The sequence below is a fragment of the Bufo gargarizans genome, chromosome 1, assembly GCF_014858855.1.
Source record: "Bufo gargarizans isolate SCDJY-AF-19 chromosome 1, ASM1485885v1, whole genome shotgun sequence".
Lineage (NCBI taxonomy): Eukaryota > Metazoa > Chordata > Amphibia > Anura > Bufonidae > Bufo > Bufo gargarizans.
In genome coordinates this window covers 534,538,699-534,565,162 of record NC_058080.1, presented here as the reverse complement: position 1 = coordinate 534,565,162, position 26,464 = coordinate 534,538,699, and the positions used below count along the sequence as shown (strand labels likewise).

The 26,464-nt window shown below is 45.2% G+C and overlaps 1 protein-coding gene across 1 annotated transcript; it reads right to left on the bottom strand.

Moving 5' to 3' along the window:
• Positions 1-994: 994 nt before the first annotated feature.
• On the bottom strand, positions 995-18,536 carry LOC122934111. The gene is made up of 3 exons (XM_044289318.1): positions 18,105-18,536; positions 8,799-8,937; positions 995-2,197 (listed from the first exon to the last, which is right to left on the bottom strand). The coding sequence occupies exons 1-3, from the start codon at positions 18,201-18,203 to the stop codon at positions 1,548-1,550; spliced, it is 888 nt and encodes a 295-aa protein (XP_044145253.1). The 5' UTR covers positions 18,204-18,536; the 3' UTR covers positions 995-1,547.
• Between the last annotated feature and the right edge of the window lie 7,928 nt (positions 18,537-26,464).

Here is a 26,464-nt window from a genome sequence, read left to right as displayed (position 1 = left end):
CTTTCACCATATAACATGAATAATAATAATAATAATAACAGCAGGCACTTTTAAAAACCTCCCTCAACATTATCACCTACTGCACCGTAACAAGGATCCTGGAGGGCAACCCAAACTAGCAGTATCCTCCTTCACCGCCTCACCTCGTACTTCAATCTTACCCTTGGCCGCACTCACCGACCCAAGGGCACCAACTCCTTGAAGTATACCAGTATCCCTCCTGTAGGCCTTGTAGCCCAAACAGGAGCCCCATCCTCGGTATTAACAAACCACATGAGATGCAGGCTCCAACATGTCCCGCATCTCTTAACCATTGAATTGCTCCCCCAGGATCCCATATCAAGCAGCCCCTTCTAAACTGCCACCAAGCTCCAACCGATACAAGGGCGGGAGGGTGGGAAAAACTCGCCGGCTCTAACTGGCAACTGACCAGTAGCCCCTCCCTCTGTGATTTATATACAGCCCGCCAAACTACCAGCTCCCCCCACTCCGTTCAGCTGACCAGCCCCCCAACCATCCCCCTAAGTCAGTACGCCCTGCGCTATGTCTGCGCCTCGCTCCGTTGCTATTATTAGCAGCTGTGTGTTGTCTGTTGTTTAACCTTTATTGTTTTAGGCCTCTTTCACACGGGCGTGACGGATTGGCTCCAGATGCGTTCACGATGCGTTCAGTGAAACTCGCACCATTTTGCAAGCAAGTTCAGTCAGTTTTGTCTGCGATTGTGTTCAGTTTTTTCCGCGCGGGTGCAATGCGTTTTGATGCGTTTTTCACGCGCGTGATAAAAAACGGATGGTTTACAAACAACATCTCTTAGCAACCATCAGTGAAAAACGCATCACACCCGCACCTGCTTCCGGATGCAATGCGTTTTTCACGCATTCCCATTCACTTTTATGGGGTCAGGGCTGCGTTTTTTATAGGACAATCCATATAACTCTATGAAGCCTAGAGATTCGGCCTCTACTTTTCTAACTCTGATCAGTGTATACAAGTCACAGCGCAGACTGCTATTCCGTCTGGTAACCGCCGGACACCATGATGGAAACCCGATGGACCCCGTTATAGTCAATACTGACCTAATCCTGGAGCGCCATTCCTCACCAGGCCGGTGTGAAGTAAGCCGCACACTTCGGTGAAGTCACAAACAGAGAGGGGAGAAGCTTCTGCAATGTCAGACAGAAATTACTGCCACAAATCTGCTGCGTGTGAATAGATCAGCCGCAGAACTTTCTTCGATTGTCATGGGCAAGATGGACATTTCCAGAACAACCACCTCTCTGCAGCATCGCACCGGGGGGGGATCCATTCATCTACTGGAAGGCAGGAAGTATCTGTGAGGACAGGAGAAGTCATGATGTCCCCGGCCGGAACTTCACTTTATGTCGTCAATCAGATACAGAGATGTTTCTGGGATCTGGATGTTCTAATGATGTCACAGACTGAAAGTCATCTTCTGCACAGAAATCATTTTTTAAACCAAAATTAACATTTATTTTTATTTATTTTTTGCAGTAGAGTTAACACTCATGCTTTATGAGACGTCTTATCTAAACTAAATGCGTTAAGGAAACACCTTCATTTTTTTTTCTTTTCAATGGCTTTTTTTTCGAGATAACGCGATGATTTAAGTATTTTGAGAAAAGAGTTTGATTGCTAAACCTGCTACATCTGTATTTCTTTTTTTTAAATGGGGGACCATATTGTTTGATGCTTTCTCCAATATGAGGGTCTCCTCTTTTGCTATCCCTTTTAGCTTCTGCAGGTTTCCCACCATCCATTTGAGCCTCTAAACTATCTTCGTTCAATAAGGACTTCTGCTCCCCATAACACTGAGAACCGTCCTCTTCAGGACCATCCACAACCCTTAAAGTGGTTGTAAGATCATCCAATCGTAACGATGAAGATGGACTCGAGGTAAATGTAGGGACGGTGTTTCGTCCAGCCTTTGTTTCTATAGATGATAGAGGACGATGTTCTCGTCTCGATATGTCCATCTGGAAAGAAGTAATTGCATCGGTCACATTTCTTAGTTCCTGGCAAAGACTGTGGAAACCTTCTGAGAGATTTTTTCCGAGATTTTCAATAGACGTTATCAGCTGTTTTTGACAGTCCAACATAGACTGAGAGAACTGTTCACTTTGTAACGTGGAGTTATTTATCTCATTGGCGGTAACCTCTTCATTTTCCATGGTGGGGGCTGCAACAGAAAAGCGGATATTATGTTAAAACAATTTAGGATACGACCACACGGTCAGGATTCCTGATGAACTTTTGGAAGCCAAAATCAGAAGTGGAGAGACGTATGAAGGACAGATACAATGTCTCCTCCTTTGTAATTCACTCTTGGTCTTGGCTTCTAAAAGTGCATCAGGAAACCTGAGCGTGTGGCCGTTCTCTTACAGGTCAACGAGCATGCTCCAGAAACGAGACAATTGAAGCCGTGCTTAATGGGGAATGTAAAAAGTGACGTATAAATCACATACTGAGAGACAGATCCAGGCAGGAGAAGTAGTGCAGCTCAATATGGCTGTAGGTTCTATGTTAAAAATCCACTTATTAACTTTCTAGAATCACAACGTGCTTTGTTCTGTATATCAACCCCAAAAATCTAAGTGTCAGCAGCAGATCTATGAATCTGTGAAATGTCCAAATGTGTGATGCTAAAACCGAAAAAGGGCTAATGTTCTGCAGCATTTACAGACTAAATCCAATTTACTAACGAACATGACAGGCATTATAAAAAGCACATTCATTATGATTTCCTGTGTATTTGACTCTCCTGAGCCATGGGCTACAATACAATTCATTAGCTTAACCACTTCAGCCCCGCTAGGTGAAACCCCCTTCATGACCAGAGCACTTTTTACACTTCGGCACTACACTCCTTTCACCGTTTATCGCTCGGTCATGCAACTTACCACCCAAATGAATTTTACCTCCTTTTCTTCTCACTAATGAAGCTTTCATTTGGTGGTATTTTATTGCTGCTGACATTTTTACTTTTTTTGTTATTAATCAAAATGTAACGATTTTTTTGCAAAAAAATGACATTTTTCACTTTCAGCTGTAAAATTTTGCAAAAAAAACGACATCCATATATAAATTTTTCGCCAAATTTATTGTTCTACATGTCTTTGATAAAAAAAAATATGTTTGGGCAAAAAAAAAAATGGTTTGGGTAAAAGTTATAGCATTTACAAACTATGGTACAAAAATGTGAATTTCCGCTTTTTGAAACAGCTCTGACTTTCTGAGCACCTGTCATGATTCCTGAGGTTCTACAATGCCCAGACAGTAGAAAACCCCCACAAATGACCCCATTTCGGAAAGTAGACACCCTAAGGTATTCGCTGATGGGCATAGTGAGTTCATAGAACTTTTTATTTTTTGTCACAAGTTAGCGGAAAATGATGATGATTTTTATTTTTTTTATTTTTCTTACAAAGTCTCATATTCCACTAACTTGCGACAAAAAATAAAAAATTCTAGGAACTCGCCATGCCCCTCACGGAATACCTTGGGGTGTCTTCTTTCCAAAATGGGGTCACTTGTGGCGTAGTTATACTGCCCTGGCAATTTAGGGGCCCAAATGTGTGAGAAGAACTTTGCAATCAAAATGTGTAAAAAATGACCGGTGAAATCCAAAAGGTGCACTTTGGAATATGTGCCCCTTTGCCCACCTTGGCAGCAAAAAAGTGTGACACATCTGGTATCGCCGTACTCAGGAGAAGTTGGGGAATGTGTTTTGGGGTGTCATTTTACATATACCCATGCTGGGTGAGAAAAATATCTTGGTCAAATGCCAACTTTGTATAAAAAAATGGGAAAAGTTGTCTTTTGCCAAGATATTTCTCTCATCCAGCATGGTTATATGTAAAATGACACCCCAAAACACATTCCCCAACTTCTCCTGAGTACGGCGATACCAGATGTGTCACACTTTTTTGCTGCCAAGGTGGGCAAAGGGGCCCATATTCCAAAGTGCACCTTTCAGATTTTGCAGGCCATTTTTTACACATTTTGATTGCAAGGTACTTCTCACACATTTGGGCCCCTAAATTGCCAGGGCAGTATAACTACCCCACAAGTGACCCCATTTTGGAAAGAAGACACCCCAAGGTATTCCGTGAGGGGCATGGCGAGTTCCTAGAATTTTTTATTTTTTGTCACAAGTTAGCGGAAAATGATGATTTTTATTTTTTTCTCTTTTTTCCTTACAAAGTCTCATATTTCACTAACTTGCGACAAAAAATAAAAAATTCTAGGAACTCGCCATGCCCCTCACGGAATACCTTGGGGTGTCTTCTTTCCAAAATGGGGTCACTTGTGGCGTAGTTATACTGCCCTGGCAATTTAGGGGCCCAAATGTGTGAGAAGAACTTTGCAATCAAAATCTGTAAAAAATGGCCTGCAAAATCTGAAAGGTGCACTTTGGAATATGTGCCCCTTTGCCCACCTTGGCAGCAAAAAAGTGTGACACATCTGGTATCGCCGTACTCAGGAGAAGTTGGGGAATGTGTTTTGGGGTGTCATTTTACATATACCCATGCTGGATGAGAGAAATATCTTGGCAAAAGACAACTTTTCCCATTTTTTTATACAAAGTTGGCATTTGACCAAGATATTTTTCTCACCCAGCATGGGTATATGTAAAATGACACCCCAAAACACATTCCCCAACTTCTCCTGAGTACGGCGATACCAGATGTGTCACACTTTTTTGCTGCCAAGGTGGGCAAAGGGGTACATATTCCAAAGTGCACCTTTCGGATTTCACCGGTCATTTTTTACACATTTTGATTGCAAAGTTCTTCTCACACATTTGGGCCCCTAAATTGCCAGGGCAGTATAACTACGCCACAAGTGACCCCATTTTGGAAAGAAGACACCCCAAGGTATTCCGTGAGGGGCATGGCGAGTTCCTAGAATTTTTTTTTTTTTGTCGCAAGTTAGTGGAATATGAGACTTTGTAAGGAAAAAAGAAAAAAAAAGAAAAATCATCATTTTCCGCTAACTTGTGACAAAAAATAAAAAATTCTAGGAACTCGCCATGCCCCTCACGGAATACCTTGGGGTGTCTTCTTTCCAAAATGGGGTCACTTGTGGCGTAGTTATACTGCCCTGGCAATTTAGGGGCCCAAATGTGTAAGAAGTACCTTGCAATCAAAATCTGTAAAAAATGGCCTGCGAAATCCGAAAGGTGCACTTTGGAATATGTGCCCCTTTGCCCACCTTGGCTGCAAAAAAGTGTCACACATGTGGTATCGCCGTACTCAGGAGAAGTTGGGGAATGTGTTTTGGGGTGTCATTTTACATATACCCATGCTGGGTGATAGAAATATCTTGGCAAAAGACAACTTTTCCTATTTTTTTATACAAAGTTGGCATTTGACCAAGATATTTCTCTCACCCAGCATGGGTATATGTAAAATGACACCCCAAAACACATTCCCCAACTTCTCCTGAGTACGGCGATACCAGATGTGTCACACTTTTTTGCAGCCTAGATGCGCAAAGGGGCCCAAATTCCTTTTAGGAGGGCATTTTTAGACATTTGGATCCCAGACTTCTTCTCACACTTTCGGGCCCCTAAAAAGCCTGGGCAGTATAAATACCCCACATGTGACCCCACTTTGGAAAGAAGACACCCCAAGGTATTCAATGAGGGGCCTGGCGAGTTCCTAGAAATTTTTTATTTTTTGCATATGTTAGCGGAAATTGATTTTTTTGGTTTTTTTCTCACAAAGTCTCACTTTCCGCTAACTTAGGACAAAAATTTCAATCTTTCATGGACTCAATATGCCCCTCACGGAATACCTTGGGGTGTCTTCTTTCCGAAATGGGGTCACATGTGGGGTATTTATACTGCCCTGGCTTTTTAGGGGCCCTAAAGCGTGAGAAGAAGTCTGGAATATAAATGTCTAAAAATGTTTACGCATTTGGATTCCGTGAGGGGTACGGTGAGTTCATGGGAGATTTTATTTTTTGACACAAGTTAGTGGAATATGAGACTTAGTAAGAAAAAACAAAAACAAAAAAAAATTTCCGCTAACTTGTGCCAAAAAAAATGTCTGAATGGAGCCTTACAGGGGGGGGTGATCAATGACAGGGGGGGTGATCAATGACAGGGGGGTGATCACCCATATAGACTCCCGGATCACCCCCCTGTCATTGATCACCCCCCTGGTAAGGCTCCATTCAGACGTCCGTATAATTTTTACGGATACATGGATCGGATCCACAAAAAACATGCGGACGTCTGAATGGAGCCTTACAGGGGGGTTATCAATGACAGGGGGTGATCAGGGTAATCAGGGTGATCACCCCCCTGTCACGGATCACCCCCCCTGTAAGGCTCCATTCAGACATCCGCATGATTTTTTACGGATCCATGGATACATGGATCGGATCCACAAAAAACATGCGGACGTCTGAATGGAGCCTTACAGGGGGGTTATCAATGACAGGGGGTGATCAGGGTGATCAGCCCCCTGTCACGGATCACCCCCCCTGTAAGGCTCCATTCAGACATCCGCATGATTTTTTACGGATCCATGGATACATGGATCGGATCCACAAAAAACATGCGGACGTCTGAATGGAGCCTTACAGGGGGGTGATCAATGACAGGGGGTGATCAGGGAGTGTATATGGGTGATCACCCCCCTGTAAGGCTCCATTCAGACGTCCGCATGTGTTTTGCGGATCCGATCCATGTATCCATGGATCCGTAAAAATCATGCGGACGTCTGAATGGAGCCTTACAGGGGGGTGATCAGTGACAGGGGGGTGATCAATGACAGGGGGTGATCAGGGAGTGTATATGGGTGATCACCCGCCTGTCATTGATCACCCCCCTGTAAGGCTCCATTTAGACGTCCGTATGCGTTTTGCGGATCCGATCCATGTATCCGTGGATCCGTAAAAATCATACGGACGTCTGAACGGAGCCTGACAGGGGGGTGATCAATGACAGGGCGGTGATCAATGACAGGGGGGTGATCAGGGAGTTTATATGGGGTGATCATGGGTGATCAGGGGTTTATAAGGGGTTAATAAGTGACGGGGGGGGGGGTGTAGTGTAGTGTGGTGTTTGGTGCGACTGTACTGACCTACCTGAGTCCTCTGGTGGTCGATCCTAACAAAAGGGACCACCAGAGGACCAGGTAGGAGGTATATTAGACGCTGTTATGAAAACAGCGTCTAATATACCTGTTAGGGGTTAAAAAATTCGGATCTCCAGCCTGCCAGCGAACGATCGCCGCTGGCATGCTGGAGATCCACTCGCTTACCTTCCGTTCCTGTGAGCGCGCGCGCCTGTGTGCGCGCGTTCACAGGAAATCTCGCGTATCGCGAGATGACGCGTATATGCGTGACTGTGCGCCAGCCTGCCACCTCCGGAACGCACATGTGCGTTAGGCGGTCCGGAGGTGGTTAAAGAGGACCTGTCACCTCTCCTGACAGGTCTGTGTTAAAGCTTCATGCATTCCCCATGTAATAACGATTCTGGAGCCTCTATTCTTATGGCTCTATGTTGTATCATTCCTTTATTATTTCATTAGAAGTTAGGAAGAAATTGTTAGCAGTCTGCAGTAAGGGTACAGAGGGGAGGTAACCTGGTGGGGGGGTGTACCTGCACAGTCTGTAAATGGCAGCACTGATTGGATGGAGTCAGACTATGCAGGGACACTCCCCCAACTGGTTACCTCCCCTCTGTACCCTTAATGCAGACTGCTAGCAATTCATCCATAACTTCTAGTAGAAATAATAAAGGAATGGCAGAACATAGAGACATAAGAGTAGATGCTCCAGAATTGTTATTACGCAGGGAATGCATGAAGCTATTACAACCGGCCGGTCAGGAGCGGGGAGAGTTCTCTTTAAACTAAAGAACGCACTGATTCTCTCAGGAAATCCAGTTCTGACGTCCCGCTAAACAAAAATGTAACAGTTTTATAAATAGAAAAAAATATTTTGTGGATAAAGTTTTAATCACAATAATGCTGCATTTTTTGGGCAGTGAATACGTTTTAAAGGGAACCTGTCATCACCTTTAATGCTGCCCATACTAACAGCAGCGTAAAGTAGAGACAGGTGAGCTGATTTCAGTGATCTGTCATTTATAAGTTAAAAGTAAGTGGTTGCCGAGAACCAACATCACAATCATTGCAGACTGGGCCTGGAAAAGAGTCCCGGACACCTGAGAAGAGTCCTGGTTATTCATGCCCACCTGCTGATGACTGACCGTCTAATACCGAGATTTCTCCCTTTCTCTCTAGGAGAGAACTGCCGATCATCAGCAGATGGGTGGAGAGCAGGAGATTATAATAACCAGGACTCTTCTCAGGTGGCTATGACTCTTTATGTACTCTATGATGCTGGTTCTCGGCAACCACTTACTATTAGCTCATGAGCGACACTCCGCTGACATCAGCATTTCTGTCACTATTGTATGCTGCCCTCAGTGAGATTAGCGTAACGTTGATGACAGGTTCCCTCTAAACAATCAAAAAGCCAAACGTGATTTACCCATTAGAACATTTTTTTGACAATTGACTTGACCTGAGCCGTGACCTGCACAAATGCTGGGACTTTGGGAGACATTACGATACTTTAGATATTTACGTTGCAGAAAACAATTTATAAAAAAATATATATATTAAAACAAAAAAAAATTTAAAACCTTCCTTCCACAACTCCTAATTACTGCTTTCTAGGGTAAGTTTGGCATGGTAAGGTAAGTTCCTGAGTGGAGTCCAGTTTAGCACCATTTTATGTATTTTATGTTTTGCACCTACCTCTGCAGTCATGTAGCTTTTCATTTGGTTTAGCTGCTCTTCTTCGTTCTTCTCCCTTGACCTTGACATTTGTATTTATCTCTCTAAGAGGCGTCCGGTCAGTGCGTCTGCCAAACTGCTCTCCTTGACTGGAATCTACCTAAGGGAAAGGACAGTGAAGAACCTATAACATCCCATGAGTGATCCACATGTAACACACAGAGCTTGCACATGTAAGGCCAGCTGATTCTGAGCACTGGGATAAGGCATCACAGACTGAACCCCTGGCACCTCCACAATCTCGAGACAAAACGGGCAACACTACTAGATTTACAATGCAAACCTTTCACAGATATTCCATACCTGGTGACTCCATCCGAATAAATTGGACAGGTTACTGTTCCCGACCCAGCCATATGCCCAGGAGCTCCTCAGTGCACGAGAAACGTATCGGCTCTGTCCACTGACATCACTATCAACAGTTTTTACAACGTTTTGTTCTACAAAACTAGGTTATGTTTTCTCTCTCATGTTTCCCATCCTGCCAATTAAATGATTTCTGACTTGTGAAAATTGGTTGCAGCGGCCCTTGGTGGACCAAAGCCCTTATGTGCATAAAGGATAAAATCCTTATTCTCAAGAAAGCTGCAACAGATTTTCATACGATAGGTATCATTTTAATAAGCAGGCTCAATCCTACCAGTTAGTGTGACTCATTTCAAAGGGTTGATCTTGCTGGCAGGTCTTCGTTAAGGAAATGCTGAAACCCAAACACCATGAAAATTAGTTTGGGTCCCAGGCATTGGCCACTTTACATGACAAATTGAAGTCATATGCTAACCAAATGGTGTTACGAGAAAAAAAATCCACTTCTAATACGGTGAGATAGTAATATGATGGCTATCTTCTAAAAGTTAAAAAAGTAATCTAAGACCACTATCCAAAGATGAAGATGATAAAGTACACTTAAGGGGCAGCATATCAAGTTCTTCCTCTACTAGCGTCCGCCATACCATAACTACCTTCACAGAGATGAAGACGCTCAGGAGAAGAGTAAAGCTGGCCATGCCCTAAACCCTCCCAAAATGGCTTGACTGGGGCCTCTGAGGACAAGGCACGTCACCATGAGATTGCCTGACAACCTAGCTGTTATCTTCTAGATCTAATCATCTTCTTGTAATGCCGCAAGACTACCCCCAAGCCAGCAGAGGGAGCTGTCTGAGTAATACAGTAATCTGGAGGAAGTCAGGACTCAGGAAAGAGTGGTAGATGTTTTCTGTATGAGGCAGTCGAAGCTGAGATGCTGAATGAGCAGGTGCAAGAGGTTCTGTCCCTGCGAGCTACAAAGCAGGCCACAGGCTTGGCTGAAGCCGGACTGGGGCCAACAGGCGACCCTGTTATCTTAGGATCTGATCTCAGTTCCATAGCTGTTATTGAAGGAACATTGTTTATTACTATACCCTGAGAGACAACGTGTGAAAGAGAGAGAGAGAGAGAGAGAGAGAGACTCCCCTCACACAGGTGTTCGGCCAAAGACTGGGTTAACCCAGAATTGTTTGCTGAATGTTGCTTTCCACTCTTCTAAGTGTTATTCATTATTTACTGCCTTTTTTACGGTAAAGTCTCATCTTAAGCCAAAATCCACTCCTATTCTTCTGCTCGTTTACTGCACATTACAAGTGAGGTAGTCGGCAGGATCGTCATAGAATTGGCAACAGATCGAGGGTCCATCTCACTAGACATAACAGCAAGTGTAGTTTCAGACGGAGCCTTGCTGAGTCACCTTCCGAAGTTTAATGGTGCAAATGTATTGCTGGAAGAATGGAAGGAGAGACTAGAGGGAGCGGTCAGACTATGCAATGTGACACAGCGCTTTAAGACAGAACGCGCTTTGAGCACCCTACTGCAAAAGTCGAAGCTAGGAAAATTGTGATGTTATAGCCGTCCAGACGCAGACAGACCTTTGAACAGATTCTCGATTTACTGTGGATGTGTACGGTGATGTGTCTTCTGAAGCGGTAATAAGAAAGAAGTTCTTCGCCAGCCTCCAGAAAGAGAATGAGACCTTAGCGCACTATGCAAAAGGCCTGCAGAGGCTGATGGCTGCACTATACACAAAGGAAGAACAGAAGGCGGCGTCCTTCACCAGTGCCGAACCAGTGATACTTGATCAATTTATTCTGGGTCTCAGAAACCAGTCATTGAGGAGGACCCTTAGAGAAAGATTGAAATTGGAGCTGCAGCTAACCTTACATTAAATATGAAACATCAATGGCAGCCTCGCGGGTAGTGACTGCTCCAGATAAAGGGAGCAACTTAGCGGCTAGGATGGCTTCACTGGACAAAGCAGGGATACCTGAAAGGGATACTCGTAGCATTTACTAAACAAGAGGAACAGGTGGTTACACAGATTCATAGCAACGAGCGACCCAGACTTATGGGGCAATCTGCATAGAGAGAATACTGGACTTGCCACCAGGAAGGTCACCGAGCTAGAGACTGTCTACACTGGGGTTCAGCAACACATCAGGAGGATTGAGGGGCGAATCAGAGGAGACAGCGTTGTGTGCCCCAATGTAGAACCAATGGATTTAGTAGGAGAGAGCCCAGTCGTACAAGCTAACTTAAATGGAGTTGAACTGTTCTGTTTGATGGATACTAGCAGGTCACCACTATTACATGACCCCCCTTTGAGTCTCGCTTCCCAGCTGCTGTTTGTCAAGGAGATCCCCACTGGTTAAGGTTAAAGGTTGTCAACAACCTTGACCGGTGAGCAGCTGTTGGAAAAGGTGTGCCTGGAAGAAGACCAGATGTCTCAGAAAGAGTGAAATCAGTTGGCTCGGGTTCTAGAAGTGATCGGCACACTAATGCTTTCTTCCAGCATGAAGCTGATTTTGGGGTGATGCAAAAACTTGACCATGAAATCCCAACAGGAGAGTCAACAGCCATCCGACAACCCTATCGAAAGATCCTACCGGCACTATACCAAGAGGTGACAATACTACTTAAGTAGATGCAGGATAGTCAAGTGGTACAGTACAGTAAAAGTCCTTGGTCGTCTACCATTGTATTGGTCAAGAAGAAGGAAAGGGCTATACGATTCTGTGTTATTGATACCTGAATGCTTGTACAGTACGGGATGCCTATACAATAAACCGAGTTGTACAGACAGATAGGAACTTGTGAGGATTAGATGTAATACTCAGATAAGAAGGAGTGACTTCATCTGCAAGTAGGACAGTATGCAAGGGACAGAAAAATCCTGAGAATTACTGGAGCTACTGGCTGTAGTTTTGGCAGTGACTGAGAAGTTTGCTGACATCTTAACTGGAACGGGGTTCATTTTGCTGACCTAGAACAATCCCTTGGTTCACCTGGGCACTGCCAAGTTGGGAGCCCTTGAACAATGGTGGGTGGCTCGCCTGAGAAAATTCCCTTTCAAACCTTAATACAGGCTAGCTGAGAGAATGATAATGCTGACGCCCTATCCCAGAATACTATGGAAGGTCCGACTGGGCCCACTGATGATGACCGGGAGGAAGATGAGACCCCGGACTCAGGCAGGCAGCTCCTGAATGAATATTCCAAGGGACGGTGTCTGGGGTTGCTGGTGCTGGCCAGGAAGACTGGAGTGGCTGACACGGTAGAAGGGTCTAATAAAGAATGTCAGGAATGTCAACTTCGGGATCAGCATATTGTGGAGTAGGAGAATGGTTGCAGGCCAATTACCAACCCACACGAGAGGAGCGAGAGGTTTCAACCTATAAGGGTAAATTCTTGGCAAGATAATCGCCAGCAAGGGTTCATAGAAATGCTTATTATCGATTATTGGGTGGTGTGAAGGTGCCGCCAATTACCCAATGAACGAGAGAAAAGCTCATTCATCAGGCAAATACGTCTTTCATGCAGACACCTAAATCAACGTTTTCTGGCAGCAAATCGTGCTGTCTAAATATAGTAGCACTCTGCTGCCAGCAAATAATGATTATGTATGGGGACGAGTGATGGCATTAGCGATCGCTCCTCCCCATACTGTGGAGGAGATACTTGCTTCCTGCCGAACAATAGCCTGTTGAATTGTCCTGTGTAAATGGACTCTAACAAGCTGTGGCAACAGAAAGTCCTTTGCCAAAGAGTCCAACTTACTAAGAAAATAGGACCTACCTGACAGGTGGTGATACCTACTGATCAGATGAAAAGGATTGTTGAGTGGATGCCTGAAAAGAAGGAACATTTTGGGCCAAGTTAAACGTTTATATGGCAGCAACAATTCTATTACCATCTTAATCTCCAGAAGTTAAAGGGGTTGTCTCACCTTATAAAATTGCCCCCAGAATGTCCAACTTGTCAATAGAAGCCACTTCCTAATATAGGTCCTTTAGCCAAAGTTCCTCCTTTTGGCTAATTTCTTCATTATTCAACCCCTTTATTCACTGATCATTGTCAGGGGTTACTGCCACCGGTGGCCGCGCTTGCGCATCACCAGACATGTCTCCATCCTCTATAGTGGCCGGGAGCGTGGGAGCGCTCATAGGCATGCAGATACGCGGCTCCCATCCCGACCACCTCACATTAGCACTGGTATTCTGTGTAGAACTGCTTCGGCGCATGCGCAGTATCCGTGGAACTTTTCTACACAGCTACTTCCCCAGCAACTCTTAGCTGCTCACAGACAGAAAGTATTAAAGGTCCAGGACTGTCTCAGTAGTACACATTACTACAGAAAGCTGTCATCATGTGACTGAGGACATTTAGGGTGCTTTAGCCCTGGAAGTTCATTACACAGCAAGGCAGAAGGATCCCAGCTGCCATTATCAGGGTCCCTCAAGCACCGCTATCTCTATGCAGAGATAGAGATAACTGTGTGCACTTGCACACTAAGGACTGGCAGCTGTGGGAACGCGCAGGCACAGGTTTGCCTAGAAGTCTCTGCGCCCAGGCAGCAGTTAGTTCAGGGCTGGAGAACAGCACCCTCCCTGAACTGCTGAGTAGAGACAACCCCCTTAACCATGGGTGTGTGTGAAAGTTGCTGCAGATTTATCTTGACCAGAGCCAGAGATCAACAGGCCCCAGCTAGTTATATCCTGATGGTAAAGGAATCTCTGTGGGGGTATAAGTCGGCAGCACAGGCCCTGTGGAGGAACCTCATTTTGCCATGTGGATATGCCGCTCAACTGCATTTTGATCAGAGTGCTTGTTTTCAGGCGAGAGTAATCGAGGAGTTACGTATATTGGCTCTACAAGATTAAGAAGACACGGACGACTCTGTATCCCCCACAAGGAAATGGGAGCAGGAGTGCCTGAACTACTCCCTGTTGCAGGTGGTGAGGATTCTAGAAGAACAGAAGAAAGAGCTGTGGCCCAATCACATCACAGAGCTTCTGCGGAGTATAACAACACCATGCACTCCACATCAAACTACTCGCCCTTTGTACCAATATTTAGAAGGAACAGGAGATGCCACCTTAACATGATGAAACCATTCGAAGGGGGAAATGAAAATTAGACACCCCAACTTGGATGGGAGAACACTGGAGGTGGGTCCCAGAGGTGTATGACCTTGTGGCTCAGAGACTTGGACCAGATGCACTGACGGCTAAAAGAGGACTGGGTAATGGTGCAGAATCAAACAGCTCTAGAGGCTGGGAAACTAGGGAATGGGAAATGGGGAATCCAGGCCTAATGAAGTGGTTTAAAAGCCCAATACAGATATTCCAGTGTTCAAGGTGAGGACAGAAGATGGGCAAGGATCCTCACGAGTAGTGCAAAGGAATAGATTGTGGACTTGCACCTTTGTGGGAAGGCTGCCTGAAGCAGAACCTGTGCCAACTCCCATTCCTGCACCAATGGACACCTTTGAAGAATGGTGGTTTCCTCCAGCATCTGCCCCGGAGCCCTTGGAAAGAAGAGAAGAGCAACCCATAGAAAGGGAGGAAGAGCCAACAGTGCCAATATCTGGAAGCGGAGATGAGACAGTGGAGGCCGAGGAGCCCATGCTCTTGTGTCATTCACAGTGCACTAACTTTGGACAAATGCCAGTGATATATAAAAACTTTGGGGAACAATTATTAAGACTGGCGTTTTAGACGCTGCTCTTAATAAAGCCCCATAGCTTGTGGAGGATCCGCTGAAGTTAACGGCCTCTCCATAACTTCAGTGGATCCTGTTCTAAATGTAAGCAAGTTTCTGAGCTGTCTTACATTTAGACCATTTTCTACACCTAAAACAGGCATAGAAAATGGTAAATGCCCACACCCACAATTTTAGACCTGGCGTGAGCGGGTAAAAGTCAGATAGCGGCACAACTAAATGACCCCCTTTGTCTTGTGCACTGAAGTTGTCGGGACGACAACCCTTAATCTGGTGAGAAAAGTGTACTGCCACAGGACTACCCCCGAACCAGCAGAGGGAGCTGTCTGAGATATATGCAGTAATCTGCAGGATGTCAGGACTCAGGGAAGAGAGGTAGATGTTTGCTGTATGAGGCAGTGGAAGCTGAGATGCTGAATGGGTAGGTGCAAGAGGTTCTGGTCCTGCGAGCTACAAAGCAGGCCACAGGCTTGGCTGAATGCCGGCACAGACAATTCTGACGTTTGTTCACCGCAGTGACAGGGACCAACAGGTGACCTGTGTAGAGCACATCACATATCACAAGGGAGTCTGGAGAGGACCTTGTGAAGGCCGTCAGCCATAGTGACACGTGCAGGCAACACACGGTGAGAGTTTAGTGCCTGGGTGTGTGAAAGGAACCAGGCCTTATTCCACCCCTGAAAGTTACAGTCTAGTTAGTCACTGTTGAATCCGCTCTCAGTTCCCGAGCTGTTATCTAAGGAACATTGTCCATTACTATATCCTGAGAGACGACACGTGAAAGAGAGAGAGAGAGACTCCCCTCACACAGGTGAAGACTGGGTTAACCCAGAATGTTATTATCCACTATTTTAAAGGTTATTTGTTGTTTACTGCCACAGTAATGGTCCATCCACACGTCCATCCACACGTCAATTCACACGTCCATCCACGTGTCCATCCACACGTCCGCAAAATTCATTTTCAATGGGACTGCAAAAGATGCGGACAGCACACAGTGTCCTGTCCACATCCGCACTTCGTTTCCACGGCCCCTCAAGAAAATAGAACATGTCCTATTCTTGTCCGCAGCCACGGACAAGAAAAGGCATTTCTATTATAGTGCCGGCCATGTGCAGTCCGCAAAATGCGTAACGCACATGGCCGGTGTCCGTGTTTCGAGGACCGCAAAACAGTTGCGGACGTGTGAATGGACCCTGAAATCTTATCCTAAGCCAAAATCCACTCCTATTCTTAAGGACAAGTCCTGCAACTTACATTCGGACAGAATTGTGACTTTGGCACATACATAGTAAAGCTAAGGGTACTTTCACACTTGCGTTGAAGGATTCCGTCATGCAGTTCCGTCGACAGAAATGCCTGACAGTTCCGTAAAAACGTTTGAGAATAGATTTCATTTGCAATCAGATCCGTATGCGGATCCGTTTGACAATTGTATAGAAATAACGGATCCGTCTCTCTGGTGTCATCTGTAAAAACGGATCCATAATTTATTATTTTACCATTTTTAAAAGGTCTGTCGGATCCTCCCTTAATACATTTCAATAGAAATGAATGGCGGATCCGTCATTCCGTCAAGTATTTCTGCATTTTTGGATGGAGATAAAAATACAACATGCTGCGCTTTTATCTCCAAAAAACGTGAAATGACTGAACTGAAGACATACTGATGCAAACTGAACGAAATGCTTTCCATTCAGAATGCATTAGGATAAAACTGATCCGTTTTTTTTCCGTTATTGAGCCCTGAGGACGGAACTCAATGACGGAAAACTATCGCGGTAGTGTGAAAGTAACCTTAGTGTACCTGCCAGAAAATGCATCCACCGTACAGGTGACAAAAGCTACCACCCTGTGAGAAAGGATAGATAACCATGGACTGGACATATAATATATCACTGACCACTAGAGGATGGACAGTACACTGCTAGATAACCATGGACTGGACATATAATATATCACTGACCACTAGAGGATGGACAGTACACCGCTAGATAACCATGGACTGGACATATAATATATCACTGACCACTAGAGGATGGACAGTACACCGCTAGATAACCATGGACTGGACATATAATATACCACTGACCACTAGAGGATGGACAGTACACCGCTAGATAACCATAGACTGGACATATAATATACCACTGACCACTAGAGGATGGACAGTACACCACTAGATAATCATGGACTGGACATATAATATACCACTGACCACTAGAGGACGGACAGTACACTGCTAGATAACCATGGACTAGACACATAATATATCACTGACCACTAGAGGATGGACAGTACACCGCTAGATAACCATGGACTGGACATATAATATATCACTGACCACTACAGGATGGACAGTACACCGCTAGATAACCATGGACTGGACATATAATATATCACTGACCACTAGAGGATGGACAGTACACCGCTAGATAACCATGGACTGGACATATAATATACCACTGACCACTAGAGGATGCACAGTACACCGCTAGATAACCATGGACTGGACATATAATATATCACTGACCACTAGAGGATGGACAGTACACCGCTAGATAACCATGGACTGGACATATAATATACCACTGACCACTAGAGGATGGACAGTACACCGCTAGATAACCATAGACTGGACATATAATATACCACTGACCACTAGAGGATGGACAGTACACCACTAGATAATCATGGACTGGACATATAATATACCACTGACCACTAGAGGACGGACAGTACACTGCTAGATAACCATGGACTAGACACATAATATATCACTGACCACTAGAGGATGGACAGTACACCGCTAGATAACCATGGACTGGACATATAATATATCACTGACCACTACAGGATGGACAGTACACCGCTAGATAACCATGGACTGGACATATAATATATCACTGACCACTAGAGAATGGACAGTACACCCCTAGATAACCATAGACTGGACATATAATATACCACTGACCACTAGAGGATAGACACTACACCACTAGATATCCATGGACTGGACATATAATATACCACTGACCACTAGAGGACGGACAGTACACCGCTAGATAATCATGGACTGGACATATAATATACCACTGACCACTAGAGGATGGACAGTACACTGCTAGATAACCATGGACTGGACACATAATATATCACTGACCACTAGAGAATGGACAGTACACCACTAGATAACCATGGACTAGACATATAACATGGATAACATATGGCTCCTACTTTTGGTCGGAGTTCTTGGCTTCTTCCCAGATACTGCTGCTGAAAGTACTTGAGGTGTTTTTCTGCTTCATTTTTTTCCATTCTTAAATTTCCTTTCATAAAAGGATCTAGAGGTGAACAGGTGGATAGGTGGTCAATGAGCTTGTCTACGGGGATTTTTAATGAGTTCCCATGAGGAATATGGAAAGTAATCACTAGGTGGTTCCATGGACATGGAACTGTATGTAAGCAGTGTCCTGAGCCCTGAAAATATATACAAGGTTCTGGTTGGTTGCAGGCTGTAATGTGACCGTCCTTAGTTCTCACTTTCAGAGCATTAGAAGTGGATTCAGGTCTCCAATACAAGGTGTCATCCACTAAGAAGACATTTGGTAGAGGTTCACATCTGGTTTGGAGCCTAGGAACCCTTGGGTGGTCTTTAAATCGGGTGCTATCAGGACAGTGGACGACCACATAATGAGCGATCTCCTGCTTGTAGACATCTGTGCCTAGAATGCTGAGCTGTGGCTTTTTACCTTCACAAAACTGAGCCTCATATAGAGAAAGGAGGTCAGAGAACTGGAAGGAGAAGCTGAAGTTTCCATATCGAGAAGCCAATTTATTAAATGCCGGAGAGTTGGCGAATTGTTGAGTTATTTCTTCTTTGTATATTTTTGCCTCATCTGGTGGGATGTGTTCTTGGACATGAGTGTAAGCTTCTTCTCGAGCCTTCTCTATATCAGTGGAAGGAACATTCACAGACCAGAAGAAAAGGTCTTTGAGTTCTTCTCTTTCATGTTTTCTTCCTATAAAGGATTGTGACTCCAGAATCTTCCTGGTGGAGTCCATGGTGGTGCAGTGCTGAAGACCACTGATGGAGAACTCTACTGGAAGATGAAGGAATGCATCCAAGCGGGTTTGCTGAATATTGCCTCTCATAGTTACTCCAGCCTTATTGACGCATCTCCTCAGAAGGCTGTGGTAGATCTCTTTTACTGATAAGAATTCCTTTTCCTTGAAAGATCCACAAGATTTACTAAAGCCTCTGATTTCCTCAAGTCCTGCACTCTGAAAAGAAGCCATTGGTGCTGCCATCTTCTCCTCTGATCAGTTGTAATGTTCTTTGTCGGATCCAGAGACTGAGTCATATCAGGAAGTTGTGCTCTTTATAATCTCCACAGATATACATTCTGGCTACACCTCCATGAGGAATTTTTTTACCCCCCCCCCTCCCCCCCAGGTCTATAGCTGTGATCAAAGGTCTCTTCTGTTAGTGAAATGGTTGCTTTCTTGTCTTTTTACTGGTATTATTGTCTCTTGTTTCATACCTGGGGATCTGTAATACTCTGGTATATGTAACATTACAACATTATAATATTACCAAAGAAACATTATAGAATATCACAGTATTACTGGCTCCAGCAGGTAAAGAGGAGGTGGGCACTAAGAAATAGCCATCATAGCCCGATCCCATCATATCCCTTAGAGATGAGCAAATTGAAGTTGATGAAGTAGAATTAGATCCGAATTTCAGAAAAAAATCGATTCGCACCAAATCCGAATTTTCTGACGCTTCGTTGTAATTAATCACATTTTTTCCTAAAATGGCTGCTGCACGTGTGAGGACATGGAGCAAGGAACTCTGGGAAGGCGGGATCACCCACAATGCCATGCATGCCGCCAATCAGCAGCCAGCCAGCCCTGTGATGTCACAGCCCTATAAATAGCGGCAGCCATCTTGGATTAAGCCATTTTCCAGTGTACTTAGTGCATGGAGAGACGTGACAGGCACTAGGGACAGTGATAGGAAAGACTTGAAAACTTATATTTTGCTGAATAGAAGTTCAGGGAAAGATCATTAGAAGTGTAGGGAAAGGATAGGGAGGAATCATCCACAGCATTTCTGTAGAACAGGGTTCAGTAGGGGAGGTTACAGCCTGGATGACAGGAACAATCCTATTACACCTTGCTGCACTGACTGCGGAGCCACATTGCCATTATACAGCTCTGTAATTCCAGCAAACCGGTCTTGTTATTGGGGTGTAAGTGCTGAGTGATACCGCCATTAACAGGGGTTATTACAAGGAAATATTTCCATGTCTTTTTTGCCCTTGTCCGGTCTAGTTATATGTTCTAAAGCATTTTTGGCTTGTATTGGTGGCAAAAAAAGGGGCTTATTAGCCGTTGTGTGGTGAAGTGAGAAAATTACTGACTTTTTGGGGGTGCTTTAATTTCCTTTTTATTTATTTATTTGATCTAACAGTATGTCAGACAGAGAAGTGCCCGGCCCTGCACAGCGGAGGGGCAGAGGCCTAAATGTTTCTGGTGCAGGCAGAGGTCACAGCAGAGTAAGGGGCCGTGGCAGCAGAGGTCGCAGCGAGAGGCCTGAACTCCAGGAGTCATCTAGCGGTCTTCTCTTGACCAGCAACCCAGCGGTTCTTGAATGGTTGACTAGGTCATCCATGTCATCCCAGGTGACATCAGACACCCCCAGCCAAGAGTCGGTGGGTTCGTCAGACACAACCCTTAGTCGGCATGGCCTGGGAGCAGGCCCTGTGCCCTCACCTGTCCTCAACCTGCCTCTGTCCTTTTTTGTTCTATCAGCCAAAGAAGTATTATATGCTGTAGGCTAAGCCCCACTATACAGCGAGGACGAGCTACTAGAAGATAGTCAGCAGATACAGGCAAGCCAAGATCTGGATTAGACATCCGCTGCTTCCTCCGGTAGGCAGGCAAGTAGTGATGAAGAGAGTGTCGTGGGAGCTGGTGTTGTGAGCAGTCAGGCTCCTGGCTAAGAGACCATTGAAGAGGACATCAGTGACGTGCAGACAGTACTCGATGATGATGTAGCCGATCGCAATTGGGAGTTGGGTGACGAAGGGGCTTCATCATAATTGGGAGAAGGTGGTGGCAGCTTGCGCATGAAGTCGGTGTCAGGGAGTCAGCAGGGTGGCAGCAGTGGAAGGTCGGGAGCTAAACGTTCCCAGGGTAGACCACACGCTTCGCAGGAGCCTACCTGCCCGGGAAGTAGCTGTGCACGGGTTCACATAGGAAGCGGCGGTATCAGTCAGTCAGTGTGTCGTGTTGGGGGTAAAATCACCTACTTAGCGGTGTGACAGTGTTTTGTTGTCGCCATGGGCCTGCGTCAACATATGCAGCATCGCCATAAAGTGGCCTGGGAGAACCGTGGCTCCGATGTGGTGGTCCAGCCTGCCGCAGCAACCGCTGCATCACCCAGTGGCACACACCCAATTTCAGGCAGTCAAGGCTCCACCACCTCAGCCGAAGAGAGCTGCCTGTCCTTCCCATCATCTACCGGTCCTGATGCTCCTGCTTCTCCTCCTCCAACTTCTCATCAGTCATTCAGTCAGCAATCGATCACCGAAGCGATTGCCAAGAGACAACAGTATGTGTGCACGCATCCAACGGCGCAGAAGCTGAACGTGCTCCTGGCCAAGTTGCTGGTGCTGCAGTCCCTCTCTTTCCAAGTGGTGCACTCTGCACCTTTCAGAGAACTGATGGCTTGTGTTGAGCCGAGGTGGAGAGTCCCAAGCTGTAATTTCTTTGCCAAAAAGGCAGTACCAGCCCTGCACAAATATGAAGAACAGAAGAGTGGCCAGTCCTTGAGCCTGTCGGTGTCTGCCAAAGTGCACGGCAGCGCTGACGTGTGGAGCTGTAACTACGGTCAGGGACAATACATGTTCTTTACGGCCCACTCAGTGAATGTGGTTCCTGCACAGCCACAGCAGCAACTTGGCCAGGTGACGCCGCTTCCGCCTCCACGTTCTCACGCTGTTGGTCATGCGATTATGTCCGCCTCTGCCTCCTCATCCTCCACAGTGTCCTCAGCCTCAACTGCAGGGACTATTCACAGTGCCCGTCCAGCAGACCACATGTGCAGGGCACGGCGGTGTCACGCTGTTCTGCACCTCGTTTGCCTGGGCGAACAGAGTCAGACAGGGGAGGAACTGCTCCGTGTGATGCATCATGAAATCGAATCCTGGGGGCAGAGCCGGATGCAGAGCTAAGCAGAAGCAGCATAGCTGAGCTCCAGCAGCCACAGCTGAGTACAGCATTATTAAGCACTCCAGAGGCATCCAAACTGTGCTGGAGTAGACCCCTTTCCAGGAAGACACTGGAGATGACGAGGATGAAGAAAAACCCTTGTCATGGTTTGAATCTCTCTGTGACAATGTCGCACCCTCATTTGCTGTTTATGCTTTTCAGTGCACTATTAAAAAGAAATGCAGCGTCCCACTCAGGATACGTGGGAACTGCAAAATAGCTTAAAACTGTATTATCATCCTGCATGTCATTTTGTATTACACCTGTTGTATCCCTTTTCATTGGCTGGTCTGGTGTAATTTATACATCCCACCACTAGATGGGGATAGTACTCAGGTGATATAAATACCTAGGTCAGGCCTAGTGAGACAGTTTAGTGGGAGAGATTCAAATTAAACAGAGATGAGAATGCAGAGTGAAGACTCCACACCACAGAATAGTGAGTGGAGCCAACTTCGCTATGAGGTAGTACCAAGATGTGAGGCGCAGAAGAGCGTTTTCCTTCTGTGGCCGGACTATACACTTGCATCCCTGACCAGTAGGAGAGAGTTTGCCTCCCTGGAACAGACCCAAGCATCAGAAAGATTCATCGGTGATAACAGCCGCTATTTAGGGCCACAGACACCTTTGCGCATGGTGGAGGACATTATAGCTTCCGGCAGGCACACCATAATTCTGGGGAACAGATTAGCTACCTGTCCCAATATTCAGCTTGGAGTGAAAAGACAAGGTATAGGACTGAGCATACAGACTGAAGTAAGGTACTCCATAACCACAGCCTGAATCAGGGCCTAAGAAAGCCTAGGAACAGTGGATTCGCAGATTAACTCTACTACCAACAAGAGACTGTATTCTGTACTGCTGCAGCCAAACTCAGTTCAAGTAAAAGTTGTAAGTTGCATCTTACCACTGTCTACCTAATTATTACCACTACTGGCGTATTACCACCATTAACCGTACTGGCGTCACGACAGATACCATCAAGGGACTCAGCGGCAACAAGCACCCTAAGCACCCCTAACATCAAGGGCACCTCAACCACCATCTTGGCTGATGCTTGCCTACCGCAGAGCGTGCCCCGGAGGATTTCGTGCTGTCCACCTCAACACTGTGCTGCCAGCCCAGGGCAGCTATCTGCTAACCGTGAGTAAACTGATGAACTGTATTGTTATTTGGCACCTCATCGGTGCACCGCGCACCTCACGTGTTGCCCCTGCGCTACTGGCTGGCTGCAGAAAGAAATATTGCGTATATTCATAACTGCAGATACTGGGGTTCATTCACACGTCCGCAAATGTTTTGCGGATCCTCGGATCCGCAAAACACGGACATCGCTGGCACTTTAATAGAAAATGCCTTTTCTTGTCCGTAATTGCGGACAAGAATAAGACACATTCTATTTTTTTCGGGAATGCAATTGCGGACCCGGGCAGGACACAGTCTGTCCCCATTGAAATTAATGGGTCCGCAATTCCGTTCCGCACAATGCAGAACAGAATTACGGACGTGTGAATGGACCCTAAGGGCAGACATCACGGCCATTGGGATCGCACTGCGCACCTTGAGGAAAAGATGGAGGATTTAAGGAAGCACACAACTCCCTAGTGGATTCCTATAATGAGACACAGGGTGAGGTTGCTGCCATGAAAACTGAAATGAGCTGACCTTGAGGATAGATGTAGAAGGAATAATATCAGACTCAGAATAATCCCTGAAGACATTAGAGGACTCTCTCCAGGATCATCTGATAGATCTCTTTACATCAATCCTGCCGGACACCCCAGAGAGGGATTTACTTATAGATAGGGCGCACAGAGTCCGTAAACCCAAATCTGTGCCGGCCGGCCAGCACGCCAAGGGATGTACTACTTTTCATTTGGATGCTGAAAAACCATCTCAGCCATATCAATTTCAATACCTAAAAAGGACAAACTGGTGCAAGGGCCCTTAGTCTTGTCCTCTGCCACTGGAACACCAAAACACAACATCACGCTACGAAAAACCTACAACAAATGAGCACATGTATCAGACTCTCGCGGGCCTACAAATAAAAAATTATCTAGATAATGTATCATTCACTGAGCACCCGCCTCCCGTCGCACAATCGGAAAACATGAATCAACGTAAAACTTCCCATCCAGACTGCAACCCAACAGATGATGGCAATCAGGATGTACTGGTAGCAAACGAAATGCGGACTCGATGTCCGATTTCACCAACCACGCAAATCTCCCTGCAGACCGCACCAGCTGAACCGCCACATCAAATGACTTATAAGATACCGCTGTCACTTTTTGGGGAATCCTGTCGTTGACTGATTGGCTTTTGGGAAAAGATAAATGGTGTATTAACCAAAACTTGCCAGACTCATTCATATATACCTGTATCAGAAGTATGATTAGATAGATAGTAGGTAGATCGATAGATAAAATCATACTTCTGCTAGATATGAATGCATACTATGTGGGAAACTACTACTGATGTTTTAGCCATACTATATTCACATATATTATATAATACATTATATATTCTAAATATATAATAATATATGTAAATATATTATGGCTAAAAAGTTATATATATGTTTAAATTAAGTTTAGCCTGTATTTCTGAAAAGTTTATTACTGGATTCAAACTCCCAAGCTTCTACATTACAGCCCAGAAGCTTAACCACTACACTACAAGAGCTGCATGGCCAGTTACTAAGAAAAAAGCCATATGAAACTTCTGCTGTATAGGAACACATACTGCTACTAAGTATTCCTATGCCGCAGAAGTCTCATAATATTATTATTTTTTATTATTTATTTAATTGATTAATTACATAATTTATTTATATATATACAAACCGGATTCCAAAAAAGTTGGGACACTAAACAAATTGTGAATAAAAGCTGAATGCAATGATGTGGAGACGGCAAATGTCAATATGTTATTTGTAATAGAACGTAGATGACGGATCAAACGTTTAATCCGAGTAAATGTATCATTTTAAAGGAAAAATACGTTGATTCAAATTTTCACGGTGTCAACAAATCCCCAAAAAGTTGGGACAAGTAGCAATAAGAGGCTGGAAAAAGTAAATTTGAGCATAACGAAGAGCTGGAAGACCAATTAACACTAATTAGGTCAATTGGCAACATGATTGGGTATAAAAAGAGCTTCTCAGAGCAGCAGTGTCTCTCAGAAGCCAAGATGGTAGAGGATCACCAATTCCCACAATGTTGTGCAGAAAGATAGTGGAGCAATATCAGAAAGGTGTTACCCAGCGAAACATTGCAAAGACTTTGCATCTATCATCATCAACTGTGCATAACATCATCCGAAGATTCAGAGAATCTGGAACAACCTCTGTGCGTAAGGGTCAAGGCCGTAAAACCATACTGGATGCCCGTGATCTCCGGGCCCTTAAACGACACTGCACCACAAACAGGAATGCTACTGTAAAGGAAATCACAGGATGGGCTCAGGAATACTTCCAGAAACCATTGTCAGTGAACACAATCCACCGTGCCATCCGCCGCTGCCAGCTGAAACTCTACAGTGCAAAGAAGAAGCCGTTTCTAAGCAAGATCCACAAGCTCAGGCGTTTTCACTGGGCCAGGGATCATTTACAATGGAGTGTGGCAAAATGGAAGACTGTTCTGTGGTCAGACGAGTCACGATTCGAAGTTCTTTTTGGAAATCTGGGACGCCATGTCATCCGGACCAAAGAGGACAAGGACAACCCAAGTTGTTATCAACGCTCAGTTCAGAAGCCTGCATCTCTGATGGTATGGGGTGGCATGAGTGCGTGTGGCATGGGCAGCTTGCATGTCTGGAAAGGCACCATCAATGCAGAAAAATATATTCAGGTTCTAGAACAACATCTGCTCCCATCCAGACATCATCTCTTTCAGGGAAGACCCTGCATTTTTCAACAAGATAATGCCAGACCACATTCTGCATCAATCACAACATCATGGCTGCGTAGGAGAAGGATCCGGGGACTGAAATGGCCGGTCTGCAGTCCAGATCTTTCACCTATAGAGAACATTTGGCGCATCATAAAGAGGAAGGTGCAACAAAGAAGGCCCAAGACGATGGAACCGTTAGAGGCCTGTATTAGACAAGAATGGGAGAGCATTCCTATTTCTAACCCTGAGAAACTGGTCTCCTCGGTCCCCAGACGTCTGCTGAGTGTTGTAAGAAGAAGGGGAGATGCCACACAGCGGGGAAAATGGCCTTGTCCCAACTTTTTGGGATTTGTTGACACCATGAAATTCTGATTCAACATATTTTTCCCTTAAAATGGTACATTTTCTCAGTTTAAACTT